This window comes from Lactuca sativa, chromosome 6 (genome assembly GCF_002870075.4).
Source record: "Lactuca sativa cultivar Salinas chromosome 6, Lsat_Salinas_v11, whole genome shotgun sequence".
Taxonomy (NCBI): Eukaryota; Viridiplantae; Streptophyta; class Magnoliopsida; order Asterales; family Asteraceae; genus Lactuca; species Lactuca sativa.
The window spans coordinates 43863170-43888719 of record NC_056628.2 but is presented as its reverse complement, the minus strand read 5'-3'; the positions used below and the strand labels follow the sequence as shown (position 1 = coordinate 43888719).

Below are 25550 nucleotides of genomic sequence, written 5' to 3'. Positions count from 1 at the left end.
TTCAATGTCGTGTTTGATCATCTTGCTGAGAAGATGATTGAAGCGATCAAACGTCTAGGTCACCGTTTCTTCGGCCCCTTGCCTGAATTCTCCAAACTCAGATAGAAGCAAGGTTTGGATAGAATGTTCAAGATCTTCGTCTGTGGAATACAGTTCGCGAAGTCTATCCCATACTTCCTTCGCCGTAGTACATGAGCTGACCAGTCTGAATGTGTCTGACTGAAGGGCGAATCTGATCAACCTTAACGCCTTAATATTACACTGGAATTTGTCTTTCTCGTCTTGTGCAATATCCTTCACGTCCTTAAGCAGCTCGTTGTACTCTTTTTGTGTCTTGATGATTCTGGATGTAGCAGAATGAGAAAACGGTCCATTGATGATGGCTTCCCATATGAGATAACCATTGTCCTTCGATCCAATCACGTAATCTTCAAAATGATGCGCCCATACTTCATAGTCATGGGTGTATAAGATTGGAATCTTTGTCGTCGAACCGATGCTGTTGGAAATATTAATAGGGTTTGATTGCGTCGCGTCCATTATGATCGTAAAAACCTGTTCAAAGATCAGACTTGTAATAAAGCAGATTAGGGCAAAACAATAAATATTAAGATACGTCAATTAAGATGACGGCTCAATAAATATCGATGATTGCGGAAAACCCTAATGGAAATCTTTTTCACAGAAAAGATGTGTATCGATTACACAGCCTCCTGCTCTGATACCAATTGATGGGATTAAAACAACTTTTAATCTATGAAGATCGATTAGATCTTGAACAAGTATATGAATATGAAACAGTAAAAACGCAATAATAAGAACAAAGCAGCTTGAATCAAACGTGTCGAATGATTAAATAAAATCCTCAGAAGAGCTCGATTAAGAACATCAACTGTAGAGGATTAGAAGATTACAAGAACGATTAAAGAAAATATTGTACTCTGTATGAATCGCTATGACGATAATCTCTAAAAACGTTACCCTAATATGCATGCAAGCATTAACTTATATACAATACATAAAAGGCTCTCGATTGGACAGGCCCAAACCGGAGAATACAAGGCTAAACTAACGAGCCCAAAAGACGCAACATCAAAACTATCTTCAGCCCAACACTTATTCTCCAATTCCAACAGATTTTGAGCCGAGCAGAACTTGCGTTTGAACTGCACCAAGAATTCTGCCCATGACAACTGCAGTAGCTCATTAGGGCTTAAAGTCTTCCCTTGAGTGTTCCACCAACGAACGGCTCCACCTCGGAACTGACGCACTGCATAGTTAGTCTGCAACTTTCCTCTGCAGCCACAAGTCATGAAGGCCAACTCCATTTCTGAGATCCAATCCATAACTCCAATCGGGTCCTCCTTTCCATTGAAGGTCGATCGTTTGCAAGTTAGAAAGTCCTTGTACTTGCATCCCATTCCATCATTCCTTCCATCATGGTTGTTTTGTCTATCTATCGGTGGGTTGGCTTGACCAACAGACCCATTGAAGTTTCCACCTTCCGAGTGCCCTTCATTTAACTCAGGCTCTTCCATACGTCACTCAGCGTTGCCGGTTCTGTCGCAAAATTTCGAAAGGTCATAACTTCTTCGTTATAACTCGGATTTCGACATTCTTTATATCTTCGGAATCCTTGTTTCGACCACTATGACTTTATACAAAGATATTGAGTTTATTTTACACTTAAATTTTGACGCTTATTTTATTCTTAATTAACCAAATCACATAATTAAGCAATTAAGCACGAAACACATAATACACAAATAATACGCTCTTATTATTTCAAAACGGGTTACAAAGGTTAACCTAGACTATTACATCAACGAAAATGCCTTGCCTGGAAACGCGGGCGTGACAATTCTCTCCCCCTTAGGATGATTCCGTCCCCAGAATCACACATCGACAAACAAATTCGGATAGCGACTCAACATGTCACTCTTCGTTTCCCAGGTGAGATTTGGCCCATTCGAATGTTTCCAACGAACAAGCACTAATTCGACCATCTTGAGTCGAAGCTTCTTAGTCTTTCGGTCAACAATTGCCTCTGGTTCTTCAATTAACCTCTTGTTTTCATCAATCCTCAATTCAGAAATTGGAATTATATCAGGAACTTCTCCCGTGAACTTCCTCAAATAACACACATGGAAAGTGCTATGAATACCACTCAGTTCTTCTGGTAGTTCTAGCTGGTAAGGTTGATTCCCAATCCTCTGAAGAACTTTAAACGGTCCAATAAACCTCGGACTTAACTTTCCCTTTTTACCAAACCTTATAAGTCCCTTCCACGGCGAGACTTTAAGTAAAACCGAATCTCCAACTTCAAAAGTCATTGGTCTTTGCTTCTTGTCAGCATAACTCTTTTGACGATCCTGAGCTGGTAACTGTCACACCCCGAAAACCAAAGGCAGAAACATTTCTGGGGTTGACTCCACGTTGAGTATCAAATCCAATGTAGATAGTAATCAAAGTAAACAACCATTACATTACATATATTTGAAAGTTTACGTTTGTTTCAAAAGTAAATTGTACAAGTGTTATACATATATCATTTGAACAAAACGAGACGAGTCTTCCACGCACTCCGTCTTCACCAAAAGAGATCACTGGGTACCTGTCTAATGTGGACCTGAGAATACAAGCAGTTTGAAAATCAGCATAAAGCTGGTGAGTCCATAAGCGGTTTTGTTTTGTGAAAATGTATCAGTTTCCTTTAGTTTTCCAAAAAGGTTTGTTATCCAAGAAAATCCCATATTTTCTTATGTAAAGTTAGTTTAGTTATCACTTGTTACAAATTCGATTATGTGTTGTATTTTACCCCAGGAAAATCCCATATTTTCCTAAATGCAAGGCCGGTTGAATATCACAGAGTATAGTTTAGTACACAAAGCTATATATTGAAAATCTTGGGATTTCTATCCCGAATTAGATATGAAATACTTTAATATACACAAACTGTAGATAGAAAGTAGTTTGAAAACCTTGGGACTAACATCCCGAACTAGATACAAGATAGTTTGATATACATGAAAATATAGATTGAATATCATGGGACTACCATCCCGGACTAGTTATAGATTCAGAACCATGGGATTACCATCCCGTACAAGATATAGTTTCAAAACCATGGGATTACCATCCCGTACAAGATATAGATTGAAATCATGGGACTATCATCCCGTACTAGATATAAGATATATACATACTGAAAACCATAGGAATAACATACCGCACTAGATACAAGTTCGATAGACTAAAAACCATGGGACTACCATCCCAGACTAGATACAAGATAGTTTGATATAACCATGGGATTACTATCCCGAGCTAGATATAGATTCTAAAACCAAAGCCGTGAATATACTTATATTAATACATATTGTGAGTCAGGTAACCATGCTGATATGACAACGAGACCTCCTTGATGTTTGTCAAACGTCGGACGATATCTAGAATTTGTCACCCCAAGCGTGCCCGCCTAACTGTAGCTAGCAGTTAAGGTGTGGGATTGTCAGTCCCGAATAGATCTATTCACAAATTCCTCGCTCTCCCTCCAGGAGACTCTGGTTACACTTCCGGGGAGGATTTACTGATCATCCATAAAGGGTAGTGACTAACTCACAAACTAGTACTAAACTATTCACAGGGTTCTCATACGATATCGAACATACAAAAGATTATGAAACATAATACAGTGAATATAGATACATACAATGAAACTATCTGGCAATACATTCAAATGATGTAGAGATAAACTGAATCAGACATAGTTTATCTAATAATTTTATACACATATCAGTACATGATAGAACGAGAACTAAAGAATCCCAAATTATTCCCATAATAATTTGATTAGTTTGGTTATTTTCTTAACTAAAATCCATTTAGTTAAAGTTGATAAATCATCCCTTATGCTCAGCATAATACATAAGGGGTAAAAGTGTTTATAAGTTTGCCAGATATTATTTGAAACATATCAATGTTATAATTCGAAAACAGTTATAGTTTTCTTGTATTCCCCCCTGAAAACATTGAAAAAGACGGAAAAAGCGTAGGGGTATGAACTCACCGGACGAGAAACGTGACGATTTAGGATGCTAAACGTTGGTTCGGGGCTTGCAAACGCACGAGGTTCCTAAGTATAATGCAAAGATACACATTTGTATCTAATTAGGACTTAGATTATTTAACTATTAGGGACAAACATTTTTAGTCGCGGAAACACCCCATTACAAGTGTTTGGAGGGACCCGGGTGGCGTTTAAGGACTTTTATGACCGGGAAATGGAGTTTACTCTTAAAAAGTAAACTCATATAAGAGTTTTTGGCCTATAACACCCATTCCCCATGAGTTTATAGCCGTAAACTCATGGTGGGGTGGTTTATGGTGCAAATTGGCTTGAAACACTTAGGGGAAAATTTCTAGTGTTTGATTTAAGGCTTGGAATTAATTTAAAACACCAAATAACAACACTTAAGGGAGTTTACGGCCTTATCATGGAGCTTACGGCCGTAAACTCTTATGCAACCTTGAATAAGTGTTTTAATGCTTCCAAATCAATCACATGTGATTCCTAAAATCCTTACAAGCCTTGAAATGAATTTGGGGCACAAAATGACATGTTTTTAGGAGTTTACGGCCATGGAACACATGCTATGGCCGTAAACTCTCAAATGATGAGTTTGGTTGTGTTTAAATCCCCTAAACTATTTTTGGTTGGTTCTATGATTTATTCCAAGGCTTTTGGTGGTGTTGGATGGCTTTCTAACACCTTGAAAATGAGTTTACACCCATGGTTGAGGAGTTTACGGCCCAAGCACATGCCTTGGCTGTAAACTCATACAAATCCCCCAAAGTTCATGTTTAAAGTGTTCTAAGTCCATTACCAAATTTCTAAAAGTCATATCTAGGTCTAGTTGGGGTCTAGGAAGGGTTTAAGAGCATAAAAACCCCCTTACTATGTGTTTACGGCCCAAGCTCCTTCCAGGGCTGTAAACTCATATACAAGGTCTTAATTCATGTTTTAATTCCGAATTTGAAGGCCAAATATGCTATACAATGAGTTTAGGAAGGTACCTTAGAGATTTGAGGCCTTAAAATTGAGTTTTGGACCCTTGAACTTAGATTTAGGAGAGAGGTTAGAGAGAGAGTAGAGAGAGGAAGCAAAAGCTTCAAATGAATGTTTAAACATGTTTATATAGGTCTCAAAACTTGGACACGGTGGAATTCTACCCGATACCGGCATTAAACGGGGCTTTTGGTCGCACCCGATTAAGTTTCCGAGACCCGGCGGGGACGTTTCTAATATTTATGAAATACATATTTTGGGCTAATTTCATGAGTTCCTAAGGGGTTTGGACACTCATTAGCATCAATTAAACATATAAGTTTAATTAACTTAACCCAAAAACGACATCGGAATGTTTCGATATACGGCGAGTTATACGGGTAGAACGGGGTTTTGGCGATGAACAACTTCGGGTAGTTACACTAACATTCTTTCCCTGATCACTTTCAACTTCTCAGCAGTTTGATGGACCATCTCAGGACCCATAAACTGCTTTTCCCCAGCCTCAAGCCAACAAGACGGCGTACGACACTTCTGTCCGTACAAAGCTTGATAAGGTGCCATCTTTATGCTCGAGTGGAAACTATTATTGTAGGAAAATTCTACCGAAGGTAAATGTTCATCCCAGTTACCTAGGAATTCTAGGGTACATGCTCTCAACATATCTTCAAGTATTTGTATTGTTCTTTCACTCTGACCATCAGTCTGCGGATGGTAAGTTGTACTAAAACACAACTTGGTACCCATTTCCTCTTGTAGACTTTTCCAAAATCTTGAGGTGAAACGACTATCACGATCCGATACAATTGTTAACGGAACACCGTGAAGCCTCACAATTTCCTTCACATAAGAATTCGCGAGCTTTTCCATAGACCATTTCTCTTTGGCAGCTATGAAATGCGCACTCTTAGTGAATCGATCAACGACCACCCAAATCATGTCGTGACCATTCTTTGTTCTGGGTAGTTTAGTGACAAAATCCATCGCAATGTCTTCCCATTTACCCATAGGCACAGGTAAATGTTCTAAACACCCATATGGTTTCTGATGTTGTGTCTTGACTCTCGCACAAGTCATACACTCGGCCACATAATTTGCAACATCAAGCTTCATCGTCGGCCACCAGTACTAGGGTTTTAGGTCCCTATACATTTTAGTGCTGATAGGATGAATTGAGTACATGGTTTTGTGAGCTTCTTCCATCAGAAGATCTCTTATTCCTCCTGACTTAGGTACCCAAATCCGATCTTGGAACACCTTCAGTCCGTGACTGTTTATACCGAACACCAACGTTTTTCCCAAACGTTCTTCCTTTCGGTCATTCTTCTCAGAAGCTTCCTCTTGAGCAACAACATTTGCTTTACCGGGGTGGTAAAGTATTTCACAGTCGTAGTCCTTAAGTAATTCTAGCCAGCGTCGTTGCCTCATATTCAATTCTTTCTGACTAAAGAGATATTGGAGACTCTTATGATCAATGAAAAGTTTGCACTTTGTGCCATAGAGGTAATGCCTCCATATCTTCAGAGCGAAAACTACCGCTGCCAACTCTAAATCATGAGTCGGGTAATTCTTTTCATGCTCCTTCAGCTTTCAGGACGCATATGCGATCACCTTATCTCTTTGGGTCAAAACACAACCCAATCCAACCCCAGATGCATCGCTATAAACAACGAAGTCTTCAACTCCATCGGGTATAGAAAGTATTGGTGCCTCACATAGTCTTTTCTTTAGCTTCTCGAATGCTTCTTTATGCTTATCACTCCAAGCATAAGTAGCTCCTTTGTGGGTCAAAGCTGTTAATGGACTAGCGATCGAAGAAAAACCTTGGATAAACCTTCGGTAATATCCGTCTAATCCTAAAAAGCTTCGGATCTCTATGGGATATTCTGGTTGTTCCCACTTCATTACAGCCTCAATCTTTGCTGGATCGACCATTATCCCTTCCTGGTTGACCACGTGACCCAAGAATTGGACTTCTCGAATCCAAAAATCACATTTGGAGAGCTTCGCATACAGCTTCTCCTTCTTCAAGACTTCTAACACTTCTCACAAGTGTCTGCCATGTTCCTCTTGGCTTTTCGAGTAAATCAGAATGTCGTCTATGAATACTATCACATATTTATCTAGAAACGGATTACAAACTCTATTCATCAAATCCATGAACGCTGCTGGAGCATTGGTTAGTCCAAACGACATAACCAAGAACTCATAGTGTCCATATCGTGTTCTGAACACAGTCTTCTCGATATCGTGCTCTCTCACTTTTAGCTGATGATATACTAACCTTAGATCGATCTTCGAGAAATAACTCGAACCTTGCAATTGATCAAACAGGTCATTAATCCTTGGAAACGGGTATCTATTCTTTATTGTTACCTTGTTCATCTCTCTGTAATCGATGCACATTCTCATACTTCCATCTTTCTTCTTCACGAATAACACCGGAGCTCCCCAGGGTGATGAACTAGGTCTAATGAAACCTTTGTCTAATAACTCCTGAAGTTGCATCATCTGCTCCTTCATCTCCTTCGGTGCTAATCAGTAAGGTGCTTTTGCAATTGGCGTGGTTCCTGGCAACAAGTCAATACGGAATTCCACTTGTCGATCAGGCAGTAATCCAGGAAGATCTTCGGGAAATACTTCCGGATAATCACACACCACTGGAATACTCTACATCACCTTCTTTTCCTTCTAAGCATCAATCACGAATGCTAAAAATGATGTACATCCCTTGGTCAAACACTTTCTGGCTTTCATTAGAGAAATGATTCCAAAATTTACTCTGCGTTTGTCCCCATACACCATAAACGACTCTTTCCTAGGCGGGTTTACTTTAACTATCTTCTTCTTTCATAAAATTTCGGCATCATTGGCGCTAAGCCAATCCATTCCCAAAACGATGTCGAAACCATTAAGTTTGATAGGCAATAATTCCTCGTGAAACTTATTCCCATTCAGGTTGATTAAGATGTTTTTCATACGATGGCTAACAGGTACAAACTTGCCACTAGCAACTTCGACTAATAAAGCATTATCTAGTCTATCAACAGGAAAAGCTAGTTTTCTACCAAACTCATGCGAAATAAATGAGTAGTTGGCTCCAGAATCAAACAAAATTTGAGCAGGTAGTTCGTTAACAAGAAAGGTACCTGAAGCGACATCAACTTCATCTTTCGCAGCCTCAAGTGTCATCTGGAAGGCTCTCGCCTTCGGCTATGGTGGAATGTTGGGCTTTGCTGCCTCCTTCTTCTTCGGACAGTCTTTCAAAATATGCCCCTCTTCATTACAACCAAAACACATCCTTTTGTTGTTCGTACACTCATTGGCAAAATGTCCAATTTTTCCACACTTGTAGCAGGTTACATCCTCACTACATTTCCCAAAATGCTTTTTCTTGCACTTCTCACACCATTTTGCTTCGCCTCCCTTTCCTCCAAACTTCTTCGAATTTGACTTCAAAAATTTACTTTTCTTATTGGAACTTGAAGTTCCTTCAATTTTTCTCTTTTCGCCAACTTCAACCTTGTCGGCGGTCCTTCCCTTGATCATGTCCTCAACAGACTTGGCAGCCCAAATAGCTGCCTCTAGAGTAGGTGCCTGACGCACTGACACTGCATACTCCCATGGAAGTCCTTTTGCGTATCGGTCAACTTTTGTCAGTTCATCTGGCACGATGCGCAAAGCGAACTCCATCTTATCGGTAAAGTTATTAGTGTGTTCATCAACTGACATGCTGCCTTTCGTCAATCCCAAAAACTTATTCTCCAATTCCAACAGATTTTGAGCCGAGCAGAACTTGCGTTTGAACTGCACCAAGAATTTTGCCCATGACAACTGCAGTAGCTCATTAGGGCTTAAAGTCTTCCCTTGAGTGTTCCAACAACGAACGGCTCCACCTCGGAACTGACGCACTGCATAGATAGTCTGCAACTTGCCTCTGCAGCCACAAGTCATGAAGGCCAACTCCATTTCTGAGATCCAATCCATAACTCCAATCGGGTCCTCCTTTCCATTGAAGGTCGATGGTTTGCAAGTTAGAAAGTCCTTGTACTTGCATCCCATTCCATCATTCCTTCCATCATGGTTGTTTTGTCTATCTATCGGTGGGTTGGCTTGACCAACAGACCCATTGAAGTTTCCACCTTCCGAGTGCCCTTCATTTAACTTAGGCTCTTCCATACGAATTGACAGTTCTTCACGATTCTGTTGAAGCAACCGCCTAGTCTCCTCCATTTGACGATCCAACATTGTTTGAATCATCATTTGTACACCAACCATTGTTATCGGCTCAGGTGCTGCTGCTACAACAGGTATTTGTTCAATCACGGGTGGTTGATTCCTGTTTTCATCAGCATTTCCAACTCCACTTCTTGTTCTCACCATTTTTGATCTACACACCGAATAAGGTGAAATTAGATCCTCATTCACGATAGATATTCAAATCATCCTTATCACTCCGAAACGTTTACATGCTAGTTCTAAATTCGTAGACGTACGCTTAGAATCCTACACACATAAGGTTTCCAGATCCGGTCGGCAACAGACCATAGATCTGAACAAATAATATCATATATGGGAAACATATAACAATTAGCACATAAAAGCATTTTAGGCAATTTTCCTAAAATAAACTAGTGCTCGTGTCTAAAATATCATAGACACACATCTCAAAATTTCACTTAGCATTTTAAGTTTAAGTCTAGAAATCCTACAAATTCCTAGTTCGCTTAAACTAATGCTCTGATACCAACTGTGACATCCCCAAAATCTCGGCCAGAAAAGACCAGTTTCATTTATGCTTTTTAAACATTTTCAGAGTAAACCCTTTTGATTTTAAAAGAGATGCGGAATTTGTTCCCAAAAACAAAACATGATAAAATAATATTTACCAAAGTATTTCATAAAGAAATGTATTTTCATTATATAATCAAAACTCGGGATGTCATGTTCCGATACAGACCATAAAGCATAAATGATAACATTACAAGTCATTCAACAAATATATACATATACAGACTTGTAAACAAAACAACTTGATGATTATCCATCTTATGCCCTTGCGCCACTTCCTGTAATATAAAGAAACTGAGTGGGTCAGGCTTGGGAGCATGGTGAGCATATAGGGTTTTCAACCCACAATAAATAATTAAATTAATATTCATCAACCAACAATAACCCGATTACCCATTCCCGTTATTCTTACTTTATGTCACTAAAATAACTAACACAAGGGACCTAGTCTAAGAATATTTAATCGGGGCGACAACACATGCTTTCGGGGGTTTCCCGGCAAGATATGTCAAATAAGGCAACCATGGGGGGATGGAGTATAGAGAATGAACACCCAAGTCCATTAACACCTATAGGTGGCGAGCCTGCTAGTGTTCCACGAGACTGTCTAGAAAAGTCCGTGGTCGTCATCTAAACTCCGCTAGATGACTAAATCGAAACAACAACGAGGCCTCTCATCTGTTTATTACACACCAACTATCTACCCATGTTCTACCCAACATATTAGTAGATAAAAATATACATTTTTATACATATTTAAAAAAAAAAAAAAAAAAAAAAAAAAAAAAAAAAAAACCTGTATAGCATGCTTTAATCAATACATATTCCACATAACAGATGAGGCACACGCACATAACATGTATTTCATAGAGGATAAATCAGATCTATGAGATAGAAGAGAGTGGATATACATTCACACATATAACAACAAAATATATACACATAACACGTATTTTATATAAAATACTTCATAATATTGTGTTGGAAGAAAGTAACTACACACTCACTTGATCAAAAAATGATCGGACAACACTACGGCTTACAGAAGTAGTGTTTCTCCGTAGATCTGGAAGATTTTCACAAAAACCAGGCTCCTCGCGGGCAAGGCTTCAGCTCGGGAATAACGCTCTTCGGGATCCTCGGGACTTCGAATCTTGCTTCGGGGCTCGGGATTGATACCGGGGCTTTGGGATATGATTGGCACGCAAATCGAGGCAAAAACTAGAGAGAAGAAAGAGTTTGAACAAGAGAAAATGGTTGATCTTGGTTTCTATTTATAAGCTGGGGGTCTGGGATTACGCTGGGCGTAATCTCAATTTACGATGGGCGTACTCAGTACGCTGGGCGTAACTTGGTTACGCTGGACATACTTTGACGTCACTGTATGCGTCGATCGGTGGCACTCGAGTATTGGTCAGGCAACTTGCATCCTCCTGAGTACGCTGGGCGTACTCAAATTACGATCGGCGTAATTTGACTCGTCAAACTTCTAAATTATGTAACTTTCACATACGAGCTCCGTTTTCAATGTTCTTTATATCCACGCGTAGGTGAGACTACGCTCTACAACTTTCGTTTAGACTCCGTCGGCTAATTTTGACTTTATTTTTTATTATTTATTTTTAGTAGGCCCAGACAGGAAAACTCAGTTATAAATTCATAACTTCTTCGTCTGACGTCCGCTCTCTCCTAACTTTTCATTGTTTTGTTACTAACAACGAGATCGTCGATTCACATTTGGATTGCTTTGGCTAAAAAACCGCTCGATCTCAAATCGAGTATTCGGGCTGCATACCGCTAAGTCGAAACTTCAGAAAATCATAACTTCCTCATACGAAGTCAGATTTGGGCGTTCTTTTTATGCACGCTCTCGGTTTAACAAACTCTACAACTTTGGTTTAGGTAGCTAAGGCTAAATATCGCTCTAACATAAATTTCACTTTTTACGTCACTCAGCGTTGCTGGCTCTGTCGCGAAATTTCGACAGGTCATAACTTTTTCGTTATAACTCGGATTTCGGCATTCTTTATATCTTCAGAATCCTTGTTTCGACCACTACGACTTTATGCAAAGATATTGAGTTTATTTTACACTTAAATTTTGACGCTTATTTTATTCTTAATTAACCAAATCACATAATTAAGCAATTAAGCACGAAACACATAATACACAAATAATACGCTCTTATTATTTCAAAACGGGTAACAAAGGTTAACCTAGACTATTACATCAACGAAAATGCCTAGCCTGGAAATGCGGGCGTTACACGGATGGCCGGAAGGTCAAGTCAGAGGCTCCATTGGTGAGGAGCCGAGCTTTCCAGTTGACAGCCGATGACGCACGTGCCGCACCGGATGTGGTGACGAGTATGATTTCTTCTCTCTAACTTTTGTTATATGTCGCTTGTGATATTGATGTGCCATGTTATATGTTTTGTTTAGGATCGTTCCATATGAACGGTATCCCAGTTCAGGTGTTGTTTGATTCGGGTGCTACCCGATCATTTGTCTCTCTTGCGCTTAGCAAGAGGTTCCCTGAGACTTCGGGCATGTTGGATTGCCCTCTACAGGTCGAGATTGCGGACGACCGATCAGTGCGAGCATCAGAGGTTTTTTGGGATTGTGTTTTGAGGTTGTTCAAGGAGTGCTACTTGGTAGACTTGGTTCCCATACCATTGTGGGGGAACAAGGTTATTATAGGCATGGGTTGGTTGAGTCCCAATAGGGTAGTGATCGAATGCACACAACAGTTCGTCCAGGTCAGGACCCTAAGTGAGGGAGAGTTGGTGATTCAGGGCGAGAGGCCACAACGTGGACCAACTTTATGTTCAGCAGCGTGAGCTAGGCACTGTCTCCACCAGGGGTGCGCAGGGTATGTCGCCAATGTCTTGGATACCTGGGAGGCGGGTAAGGCAACAGTGACTGACGTAGCGGCGGTATGAGAGTACGTGGATGTGCCTAGAATACCTCCAGAAAGGCAGGTAGAGTTCAGGATCGACCTAGTCCCTAGTGCGGCTCTGATAACCAAGGCACCGTATCGGCTGGCTCCTCCTGAGATGCAGGAGTTCTCTACACAGCTTCAAGAGCTGTTAGACAAGGGATTCATCAGACCGAGCAGCTCACCCTGGGGAGTCCCGATTCTATTTGTGAAGAAGAAGGACGGGTCGCATCGGATGTGTATAGATTACTGGGAGCTGAATAAGGTAACAATGAAGAACCGTTACCCACTTTCGAGGATTGATGATCTCTTTGACCAGCTTCAGGGAGCATCTTGGTTCTCCAAGATTGATCTGCGTTCAGGTTATCATCAGATGAGGGTCAGAGAGGAGGATGTGCAGAAGACTGCTTTTCGGACACGATATGGTCACTATGAGTTTGTGGTGATGCCTTTCCGGATCACCATTGCTCTGGCCACGTTCATGGATCTCATGAACCGTGTGTGTAGACCGATGTTGGATCGGTTTGTGATAATTTTCATTGATGACCTCTTGGTTTATTCCAAGATACGGGAGCAACATGAGGAGCACTTGCGAGAGGTGTTGGATATGTTGAGGAGGGAGAGCTGGTATGCCAAGTTCTCTAAGTGTGATTTTTAGTTGTGCGAGGTGCAGTTTCTTGGGCACCTTGTCAACCAGAACGAGATTTCAGTCGACCCGGCCAAAGTGGAGGTCGTGATGAGGTGGGAGGTTCCGAGATCTCCATCTAAGATTCGGAGCTTCCTGGGACTGGCAGGTTATTATCAGAGATTCATTCAGGACTTCTCCAAAGCAAAGAGCCTCCTGAACCGCTCCTTAAGAGGAATATCCAAACACCAAACATCCTTCTAGGACATCGTTTGAGTCTCATCCCCCACCACTCTATACATGTAATTAGAAGGAATACAACCATTCTCATGGAGGTGATTAATGGATCCTACAATCTTTTGCCAAACACCCCCTCCAATTCCTATTCTCGAATCGTCTGAAAAACCACCACCTTCCCCATGACAAAATTTGACAATTTTAACCCGAAGAGCTCCATTGTCATTAAGAAACCGCCACTTCCATTTATAAAGATGGCCGATGTTAAAAACATCCAAACTACCAACCCCAAGACCTATAAGTTTCTTATTTAAAAAGTAAAAATTTATTATAGGGGTTTATAGTTTCATGGGATAATGACTTAGGAGGGTAATAACGTTTCCCGTTTGTCTATATTAGGTCCCCAACGTATTTTTTGTGTATATTACACCATTAAGGTTGTTATAACCGTTTATAAATAATCCTTTTACCGGCTTCTTCCTGTTAAAAGGACTATTTGTAAACGGTTATAATAACCTTAATTGTGTAGTACGCACAAAAAATACGTTAGGGACCTAAAATGGACAAACAGGAAATGTTATTACCCTTCTAAGTCATTATCCCATATATATATATATATATATATATATATATATATATATATATATATATATATATATATATATATATATATATATAAAATTGATTAACTTGATTTTAAAACTTTGTTAGGTTTGTTTTTTCAAAACCAATGAAATAAATCAAAGTAATAGATTTTTAGTTAAAACTACATGGTTTTGAGATGTATATGTAACACTAGATACATCACAAATACATATTCACTTAAATGTATATTAAATGGTTTTGAGAGGTAGGTTCAAATATTTCTCACATCTATTGTGTGCTAGAATGCACCAATAAGAATTGAGTAAACATAAAATGTATATTAAATGATATTCATATTTATAATTTCTTTTTATAGAATTAATTTAATTCGTTATTAATGTCAATAATAATATTCTTTCAGAATGAATTCATATATAAAATAATAAGAGTGTATTCTAGGAGAACGAGAGTATATTCTACTATAATACACCATCATTCTTCGTATTTCGTACAACTTTATTGTATTTTAAGTGATTGAGTCCTGAAATAATGTTATTGCTAACATAAAAACCTAGATACGAATTCATTCCGAAAGAATATTATTGTTGATATTAATGACGAATTTAATTAATTTCCATAAAAAGAAAATTATAATTATGGATATCATTTAATATTCATACAATTATAGAAACTATTTAATATCCATCATTATTTAATTAAATAATAATATAATTTTACTAAATTCCTATTGGTGTATTCTAGCACACAATAAATGTAAAAAAAAACTTTAACCTAGCCATATATATATATATATATATATATATATATATATATATATATATATATATATATATATATATATATATATATATATATATATATATATATATATATGTGTGTGTGTGTGTGTGTGTGTGTGTGTGTTTTTGGAGTTGATACACACCATAGCGCAATTGCTTTGTCAATATCTTGGGCCTTACATTACAAGAAATGGGGGCATTAGCGTTACATGTTACACTACAATAACCCATGCATGCATAATGTTTTAGAAGCAAATACAAGAAGGGTCATCTTCAAATGCACAAGATACAATGACTCCTCGAATTTGATTAATAAAACATACATAGAAGTTAACTGGAAAGTAGCATCAACGTTACATGTTAAGATATCATAATTTCCACGTCCTTCATAGATCTTCCGGCAACATATAACGTGGGATTATTTGGCATTTTAAATAAAAACACACATTCAAAATTACCATTGTCGTCATTCAATTGGATTGAACAACAATGATAATACATGAGATTTAATAACATCTGGACAACCATGCCCGTCTCCTTTAGCATACATGAATAGTGCCATCCTATCCAGGTTTGTTGCATGGTCTATAAACTCCCGTAAAAACTTAGATTTAGCAGCTGCTCGTTCTTTGTTCAGTTTCTTCCATGTCTCGCTGATTAGCTTTTTTATATACCTTCTAGCTTCCTCTTCTGTTGCACCACTCTCATGCATGTAACACTGAATTGCTTTTGGAGTATCTCCTCTTGCCATTTCATCCTTAAAGGAAGAAGAGACTGTTTAACTTGTTTATATTCTATATCATTGAAAACACTTCCAAATAAACGTACATTTGGAAAGGAAAATAGAAAAAATATGAATAATCCTAGAGCATACCGAGGATGTCCCTAAGTCATCAGCAAGTCGGAAGATTATTGATGAGTAGCGAACTATATTATCGGACATGTCTATGCATTGTAGGATTTCTTTGGTTAAAGTACTTGATGTTAAAAAGGTAACATGCATGAGTACTAAAGGACCCGATATCGATACACATGCATTTTCCATGTACTCTTCGAGTGTTGGTGTATATCCATTGTGGTACCACTGTGATTCTACTAGGTATGACTTGCATAAATCTCCCCACTGCAATGTTGGCATTCAAAACATAAAAGATCTAGTTTTGATTGAAATCACAGTATTAATAATAGTCACAAAGGAAATAGAATAGTGTTTGTCACAAAAATCACCAAAAAGGGAAAGAGTGTAATATCAAAGCACAACATTTTCAACATTAATCACATTTCTTTAAAACATAACGAGGATTAGCAAAATTGTTGCCAATGGTTATTGACATAAAATTTCACAAGTACTGTTATTTTCTACAAAATGTGAATTTTGTTTTTTCTAAATTAATAAATAACGGAAATAAGCCTATAAAAAATGACATATGAGGAAATAGGAAAGCAGAGACGGATGCGAGTGGGTTATGGAGGGTAGTGTCATCTTCCCTTCCCAGTGAAGAATATTTAATTCTTTATTAGTTGACTTTTCTTAGATCATGTTTTATTAACAAAAAAAAAGAACATAAAAAGAAAACACGTTTGATTCCAACTACATAAACAAATTAGATTCTTTTCTTAATGACTCTATTTTTTAATTTGTTCAAATGATATTTTAATGATAAAAAATCCTAGTTGGAAAAATTAAAATTAAATATTATAAAATATAATGTCAACATCGATCATTAAAAAAAAGTAAGATATTTTAAATTTACAAATCTTTTACACATAATTGGCAATCAAATTCATAATACTACCTCCGTCCCAAATTGATAGTCCACTTTTGAGTTTTGAAGTCTTTTTTCTTCAATTTTGATCTTAAATAATTTTGTTTTTTATACATAATATTTGATGCAAAATATATGAATGGATTGTATTTTAAATGTTTTTTCATTGTTATAAGTTTTATCAAGTAATACATAACATAAATAAAAATATTTAAGGTTAAAGTTAAAGAAAAAAGACTTAAAAAGTCAAAAGTGGACTATCAATTTAGGACGGAGGGAGTATATTTTAAAAAGATAATCATGCATGGTGTAGGGGTGAGCGCGGTGCGGTTCGGTGCGGTTATTAGCCAAAACCTCACCACTAACCGCAAATGCGATTAATTCATTTTCAAAACCGCATGGTGCGGTTATTTTTGCGGCGTGGTTAGGCGGTTATTTTTGCAGTGCGGTTTTGTTTTTTCTGTGTTGCAGTTATTAACCGCATGGATTTGGTGCAGTTATTTTGTGTGGTTTTTAACCACAGTTTAAAGCTCAAATGGTTTTAATAGTTCAAACATATTACTTGTAATAATAAAAAAAACCATAAGGTATAAAACAATTAATTATTTAACTTAAATCATAAACAACTAATATCTTAAAAACGTCAAATCAATAGTAATTAACAATAAATATCTTAAATTTGTTTAATTTCATCATTTTTCAAAGTTAAGCATAAGAAAAAATCAACACTTTTGTTTTCTAGTATTTTATGCATTTTTCATTCATAAAATTTGTCTTATTTTTAATATTTAATAAACTAATAATTAATAAAAAAAATTGTGTATAATATATGTGGTGCGGTGCGGTTTTTTTTGTGATTTTTGAAAACTAATAACCGCACTGCATCGCAAATTTGCGGTTTTTGAAAAACAGAAATCCTCACCATCGGTTTTTATTGCGGTTGCGGTTTTCGGTTGTGGTTTATGCGGTTAATTTTAGTTGCGGTGCGGTTTTTGCTCACCCCTAGCATGGTGTTATGTCGATCTTTATCTCTATTGGTCATTTTAGTAATTAACTCAACATAATAGTGTTATGAAGGATTACTTACTACTTTCTTTAGGTACGGAAGGATGAGAAATCCTGTGTTCGTCAAGGTATTATATGCAATCTCATTTACTGAGTTGTAGAATCCAAGGAAACATATTTTCATATAATCGGGGAGTTCTTCTATAGCATGTATATCCCATCTATGAAAGAAAATTTCTTTAGTTCTCATTAAATTTGTGCAAATAGCAGTTAATAAATAACTAAGCATGTAGCTCTAACTGAAGGATCGTGTGTGTGTGTGTGTGTATATATATATATATATATATATATATATATATATATATATATATATATGGTAGCATGGATTTACCTGCCGATAACATCAGTAAATTGTTCAAGTTCATCCAAAGTGCCAAATACATCATAGACATCATCAATTGTAGTAATCATGGCAATAACCTTTGCCAACGTTCTCCTTCCATGACTAAAGCGAGGTAAGTAACTAACACCAACTGCCCACAAAAAATTTTCCACTAAGCGGTCCCGAGCAAAGCTTAACTTCTTATCCCACATTGTATTTCTCCACCACCTATTCAAGGGGTACACCATGTACATGTATAACAAGTCAAGATAAAATAATTTATATCCATATGATGATATACCTTGAGGAGTGTTTTAGATCCTCGATGTGGATAGCCTGGACCATGTTAAAATCCAGTTTTGCAAGCTCTATCAATGTGGGGTTTATGCCACTTCTTTTCTCATATACTTCTATAAACCATTTTGCCTCTACCCTTGGTAATCTCCAATACAGCGGAAGCTCCAAAGCATGTTTTACTAATGATGATGTATTTCCATCAAGTTTCTCAAGATTTTCTTCGAGATATTTGGTTGCGAAGTCTCTAACATCGTCCAATATGCTTTCATCCTCGAATGAATGATAAGAAGCTTCGTACAAGTTCAACATTCCCACCACATCCTCGAGTAATTTTGAGTTTAGATTTTGAGTATTGTCCTTAAAGTTGAGAAATATCTCTAAATATAAAGAAAAAAAGACGTTTAGTATATATGTATTTTACTATAAACTAAACTTCAAGCATTACGAACAACTTAAGATGTACATAAACTGTGATGAAATTTTTCAAAAGCCTAACCTTATTCAAACTTAAAATTCTCAGCGAATATAAATCATTTATTAAATTTACCTTGAGGAACCTGATAAGCATGCTGTCTTAGTAGTCGAAAGCCAAGTGCTTTAGCGTTCAAATCCATGTTATTCCATTTGTTGTGATTCTTGTAGTAATTGTAGTAAATTATCTCTAAGACCTCACTTATTTCATCCTCAAAATGATATGATATACCGAGTCTCTGTAGCTCATCAACCAGCTCCAGGGTACCCAATGGATTTCTCATATTATAAATCATCGATTTCACTGCTTCCTTTAAAATATGTACTTGTGTTGTGTAATCTTCTTCCTGTATACGTTAAATTCTTGAATGTAACATACTACTAGAAGTTAATAGAATAGACAATGGTAATCTTACCATGTATTTGGTCGAGAGAGATTGAATATGATCAAAGGACCATAATGATGACTTATAATTTGCAGATCGCCTAACAAGGGGCTCAGCTACAGTGACGGGCACTGATCTCGATTGTAATGAAGATAATTGTTTACAAATGTGAAAAGATCTGGTTTTGCTATGATTGTAGTTGAAATGGAGAATTGAACCATAACAAAAGCACATCGAAGCCATCTAGAATGATATAACATAGAAAGTCGTAACATGGTCTATATATATATATATATATATATATATATATATATATATATATATATATATATATATATATATATATATATATATATAGGTTTAAATGTTTATACTATCTATTGTGTGCATGTATGATTGATTCTGGACCAATCATTTTAGTTATTTTAATAAAATAATTAATGCATATTAAATACTAATGATTTAATTAATACTCATTATATTTTCAATATGTAATATACATTAATTACTTTTTTAAAATAACTAAAATGATTGGTCAAGAATCAATCCTACATATACTTAATATATATATATATATATATATATATATATATATATATATATATATATATATATATATATATATATATATATATAAAAGATATTATACAATCCAACATTTTAAAAAGTAAATTGTTATGTATAAAGAAAACATTGTGATATGCGGATACGCTCGTATTGTCATAGCAAAACCCACTAAATTATTCACCCAATAAATTTCTCATCACACCTCTAAGACTCCCAAATAAGTTTCCAGCCAAGAGCCGAAATGTGATTATAATGCATATTCCAAACCCCAAAACATAAACGCAAAATATTGCTCGAAGATAAAAACATTCTAAATTAAAATAATCACTATAATGCTCTCAATCTTTGTTAAATTCATGAAATTATATTGAATATCTCATGGGGTTATTAAATATAAGAAAAAAACTTAAACAAACTTTCCTTGTTTGAGAAGGTTCCCAAAAAATGCAAATCAACCGCAAAAGATAGATTGATGTAGGGGTGTTGTTCGGGTGATTTTTTTTGGGTTTCGGGTAATTCGGCTCGGGTAATTCGGGTTTTTTCATGTTAGAAAAAATAATCTTTACCCTACCCAAACTAAATTCGGGTATCGGGTTGGGTTTGGGTAATTCGGGTATTAACCGAAATTTATAATTTTTTTTTAATTTCACCTGAAAATAAATTTAATGAAAGAAATACTTCGTCATTTATTAGTCTTGTTTATATAAACAAACGATACATAAACGAAGTTACTCAAGCTTTGAATATTGAGATTTTTTAGTCAATAATACCTAAGATATTAAGTAATTTTTTAACAACTTAATCTAATCTAATAAGATGTTAAAAAAACAAATACTTAAAGATCTTAATTTAAAAGTTTAAAATGTTTAAGATAATTGTAGCCATAAGTTTTGCCATGTTCTGAAGTTTCGTCAAGATAATGAGTTTGTTAGTTGCAATAAAAACTATAATCTAGAAAACAGTTAAGTTTTAAAGAAAATATAAACAATTACTTTTAATATTGTTAGTGTCATATTGTCATAATAAATAGATTCATGTTTTACAATAATGATAGTTAGTTTGAGCGTGATCAAATACTTGCTATATAGTACAAGCTCTAAAAAACAAAAGGAATTTTTAAAATAATTCGGGTATACCCGAAACCCAAAAAATGTACCATTTACCCGACCCGAAAAAATCGGGTTACCTGATTACCCGAAAATTTTACCCGATACCCAATTTACCCAATACCCGAAAAAATCGGACGGGTAATTCAAGTATCGGGTATTTTCGACATGACTAGATTGATGAATAGATAAAATAATAATAATAATAATAATAATAATAATAATAATAATAATAAGTGGTTTGTGGTATAAAAATGACCGGCCTATCGGGTCTAGAATTGGTTTATAGGTCAAGAAATCAATTAGGACTTAGACAAGTCCAAACAAAAACGATTAAGGTTAAAGTCAAATATATAATGAGAGAATATGAGAAAATCGATTAAAGATTTAAAGGTATAAGGAATACAACAAAATATAACAACAAGAACACATATAAATGGTAGAAACCCCTTGTGAGGAAAACCATAAGACGTTGGACCTTTTGTATATTGTATATAAAATTGATAATGAGAAGAGTTTATGGGATTGTTTCAGTCAATCCTACGGATGATGGATAGGAGTTGATTGAATAATTAATTTAATAATAAATTATATAAATTTTCCTCGTGGGTTGAAATAAATTGTAATTCTTGTCCCTATTTTTTTTACTTAGATCATCCATTTAGTTTAGTTTTGTTTTATTCGTAGTATTTAATTTTCTTTTATCATGTGTTTATTATCAGATACTGTTATTATATATACTATTAATCTTTAAAAACTTGAGGAACAGTAACTTTTTTTCTCTTTCATATTTACACGCGGAAGTTTTCTTTTTCGTTATTTTGACACTGAAAGTTGTATTTGTCGTTGTTTCGCACGTACTGCCATACATTTTCTCATCCTTATCTTCTCTTCCTCAAAGCCAGTTGCTGCCTCCACCGACTCCAATATTTTTGCCCTCAACTCTGTTTTCCCTCAAATTTTCATTCTCACCTCCATCGACACACCGTCGTCGACTTCACCTCTTTCTTCTTATCCCAAATTGCTCTCAATTTCATTTCCTTCCTGTAAATTTGTGAGGCGGCGATCCATGAGGACTGCCTTTGAGGAGCATAGTTGTTTCGAGTCGCTTCGTCGTAGAAAACAGTATACCGGAGTTGCTTCATCGGCGTTGAAGGCGACCGGTGTTGGCCAAGTCCTTCCGTGGAAGTGGTCGGCTAAAGAGGGCATCCACTCACTCATTGGTTGTGTCCATCACACTTTCATTTGGTTTATTTTCAGTATACATCGATTACAACATCACCGTTATATGTCCCGCTAACCAGCTTCAGCAACAGCGGGGTTTAGGGCTTTTTAAGAGGAACCCGACTAAGTACAAACTCTGTAATTTACTACATAACTATGCCAACCTTCGTCTACTCTTCTCTTCCAAGTCAAGGTTTTATGAAATGATAAAAACTAATTGTGTTTGTATATGGTGTAGTTCCATCAGTTTCAGGTCGTCGGTAGAGTCCTACCCACAAAGTCAGATGAGCATCCTAAGAAGATACACATCGATTGGTCTTTTTTTCTCCTTCTCCACCGTCCGCTGAATCGATGTGTTGTTCTGATTTGAAGCTCACAAACCTTGGGACTGGACCATGGACGGAAAAAGGTCTAGCAACACTGCTGGAAAGCCTATCAGGTGCCGATGTAAGTTCTTCTACTCATGCTTCAGTACTTTAATTCCTTTAACTTACATCGATAAAAAAAACTGTTTCAAATTTTGAAACTGCATGTTTTCCCAAGATATAAACAATTACCAAATGGATGAAGGCAACATCTGCCGTAATTTTCTTTTTTCTTTGAAGAATCAATGGCAGATTGTGTTTTTGGCAGCTGCGATTGCTAGGAAACCACAGGAACCGCTGGTGATCGAGGAAGTGATAGTGGCTGCACCAAAACCTCGCGAAGTTCGAATCAAAATCATATGCACTTCGCTTTGCCATAGTGATATCAACTACTGGAAATTGGAGGTAGATTGTTGTTTGAGATCAAATTTTAAATCAATCGAGTGTTTTTGTTGATGTTAATTAACGATTGTTGTTTTCTCCTAAAGCGTCCTCCTGCAATTTTCCCCAGACATCAAAATTAGTAAACTGTTCATGTTAACTTTGTTGAATTTTCATCCTAATTACATAAATTCGTTCAAATTTTCTCCATTAAAGGGTTGTAGAGAGTATCGGTGAAGGCGTACATGAAGTTGTTGAATGAGACACTGTGATTCCAATGTTTCTGCCAGATTGTGGTGAATGTGCAAATTGTTTGTCCAAAAAAAGCAACCTGTGTTCAAAATATCCTTTCCATTGTACTCCATGGGTGGGTAGAAATGAAACAAGCATATTCACAGACATGAATGGAGAAACTTTATACCATTTCTTGCATGTATCAACTTTTACTGAGTACACAGTGGTTGAAGTTGCTCGTGTAATCAAAGTTGATCCAGCAATCCCAGCAAACAGAGCCTGCTTCTTTAGTTGTGTGGAAATTGGAGCAACAGGTTTCATCTTAAATTAGGTTGAGTAGATTTCCCAGATGAAATCACTGTTGGTGGAACCTCACCTCATACACTAACCAGTTTGTTCTTCTTTATATCTATCAACTATTATTGACTTTGAAACTCAAAAATCCAACTGATCAATTGTGCAGGTTTACAAAGTATATACTATTGGTGGAATGTCTGTTTTGGAAGCGACATATGCTTCCCATGACTTTGAATTAGGTATTACTCTCTCTAGCTCATTTTGTGTTGTTCTTCGTTATAGATTATGTACGTAGAGTTACTCTGAAGCTTAAAATTTGTTATTTGTTATTGGAACAAATCGTTTGACGCCTATTTTTTGGCTTGATGAGTAAAATCAAGTAAGGACTCTGTGAGTAACAAGAGAAAAATAGAAAGAAGAAAAAATCATAGTAAATTTACTAGATTCATATGCTTAATGCTTTTCTAAGCTTAATAAGATGTTAGGAAAAAGATAATCTATTGTCTTCTTCATGTCCATGGCATATGTTGTAGCCTCTTATATGTGTGTGGTTAATGTTGAGGGGATTGTGTTGTCAAACTATAACTTATGATAATCAATATTAATTAGTTTTATACATTTTTTAATAATTTGTTTGCTTGGGTAAGTTTTGTAGGAGCTGTAATTCAACTTCTACTTCAATTTTCGATGAATGGCAATGTAAGGAATCAAAATATTTGCCTTTAAAGTTGTTAGATTTTGCAGATTGGTGAAACATATCTGATAGGGTTTTCTTTCCCCAACTTCTTTTTTATTTATTAACAACCCGATGAAAGTTGATAGCTTATTTTATTTCCTTATTTTTATTAGTTTATTTTAGATTTTTAGCTCTTTTTATTAGTATTGCATTATATATTCTTTATTTTCTTTATCATGGATCGTATCGGAGACTTGTTATGTTGCATGAGGAATTTTGCAAGGTTTTGGAGCTTTTGTGATTGTGGATTAGAGTGAAGACGGCTTAGTGGGCTCCCGAGGCATTTTTGGGCTTGGCGGAATCAAAGAAGAAGAATTGGGCTTTTAAAGTTGATGGCTTGGATTATTTGGGCTTGTGAAGATGGATCATAAATTTCTAATTTTGGGTTTGGAGCATCCATTTGGTAGCTAAATGATGATTGGTGGATTCAAATTATATGGACCAGGGGGTACCAAAGGAATCTTTGGTAGTGGAAGGGTGAAGTAGTGGAATGGTGGACCAATGGCAACACAACATCGTTTGCGCGAGTGGAATTTTCGTCGCACGGGTACCCGCACAACTGCCCAGTTTGGGCATTTTGGTTATTTGGCACACCATAACCTTGGGGGATCAGATCTATCAGCTACATTGACGATTTTTCACCATTGGAGATCTGCAAGAGGCGATTTTGGGAGCTAGAAACCATTTCCTTTCATCTTTCCAAATCTTAGGTAGTTTCTTTATGCAATTAGATTATTGTTCTTGTTACTTTGTTGCCATGAGTGGTTAATACTCTTATTTGGTTGACTTTGGCTGAAAACCAATGAATGTTTGTGGGTTTTGAAGGATTTATGTTGATTATCCGTTTATTCCATGTTTATGATTCTAGTTTGCAATTCTTATGCTTATTTGATGCTTTGATCATGAGCTTAGTAATTGAATGAGCAATTGTTGATTTATTTCTTTGATTTTGCATTGGATCATTGAATTTATCTAGAACAAAAGCTTTATGATGGTAGAAATCATCTCTAACTTATGAATCATAACTCCTTTATGGATGTGTAAGCATTTAACATCCTCTAGGAATTGGGGATTCCTTCATTCTTAAGGCTAATTGATTTCTTGGGATCAATTGCTTCAATTGACCCTTGATCTTAATTAAGAAGGTGTGTTGTGGGCTTCCCCAACCTCCATACTACCTATGAGGAATCTTGACATCTCATGCTTCATGATTGCTATAACCAATTTGGGATGAAGGATAAGCTTTGTATTAGATCCTAATGATAAACACATAAACGTTCATTGTGTTGA

At 36.4% G+C, this 25550-nt stretch overlaps 1 protein-coding gene and 1 long non-coding RNA gene across 5 annotated transcripts; one reads left to right on the top strand and one right to left on the bottom strand.

The window, feature by feature from the left end:
• Positions 1–15220: 15220 nt before the first annotated feature.
• Positions 15221–19593, bottom strand: LOC111893083 (R-linalool synthase QH1, chloroplastic). Its single transcript, XM_023889162.3, has 7 exons — positions 19381–19593; positions 19041–19311; positions 18498–18870; positions 18206–18424; positions 17897–18035; positions 15918–16166; positions 15221–15800 (listed from the first exon to the last, which is right to left on the bottom strand). The coding sequence occupies exons 1-7, from the start codon at positions 19591–19593 to the stop codon at positions 15510–15512; spliced, it is 1755 nt and encodes a 584-aa protein (XP_023744930.1). The 3' UTR covers positions 15221–15509.
• A 2221-nt stretch (positions 19594–21814) lies between these two features.
• Positions 21815–25103, top strand: LOC122194561 (uncharacterized). Of its 4 annotated transcripts, none has more exons than XR_006183875.2 (3): positions 21815–22374; positions 22486–22694; positions 22881–25103. It is a non-coding gene; the product is annotated as an uncharacterized LOC122194561 (long non-coding RNA). The 4 variants fall into 4 exon arrangements; XR_006183871.2 differs by having other exon boundaries at positions 21815–22385; XR_006183873.2 differs by having other exon boundaries at positions 21815–22694; positions 22881–23017; positions 23210–25103.
• The last annotated feature ends 447 nt before the right edge of the window (positions 25104–25550 follow it).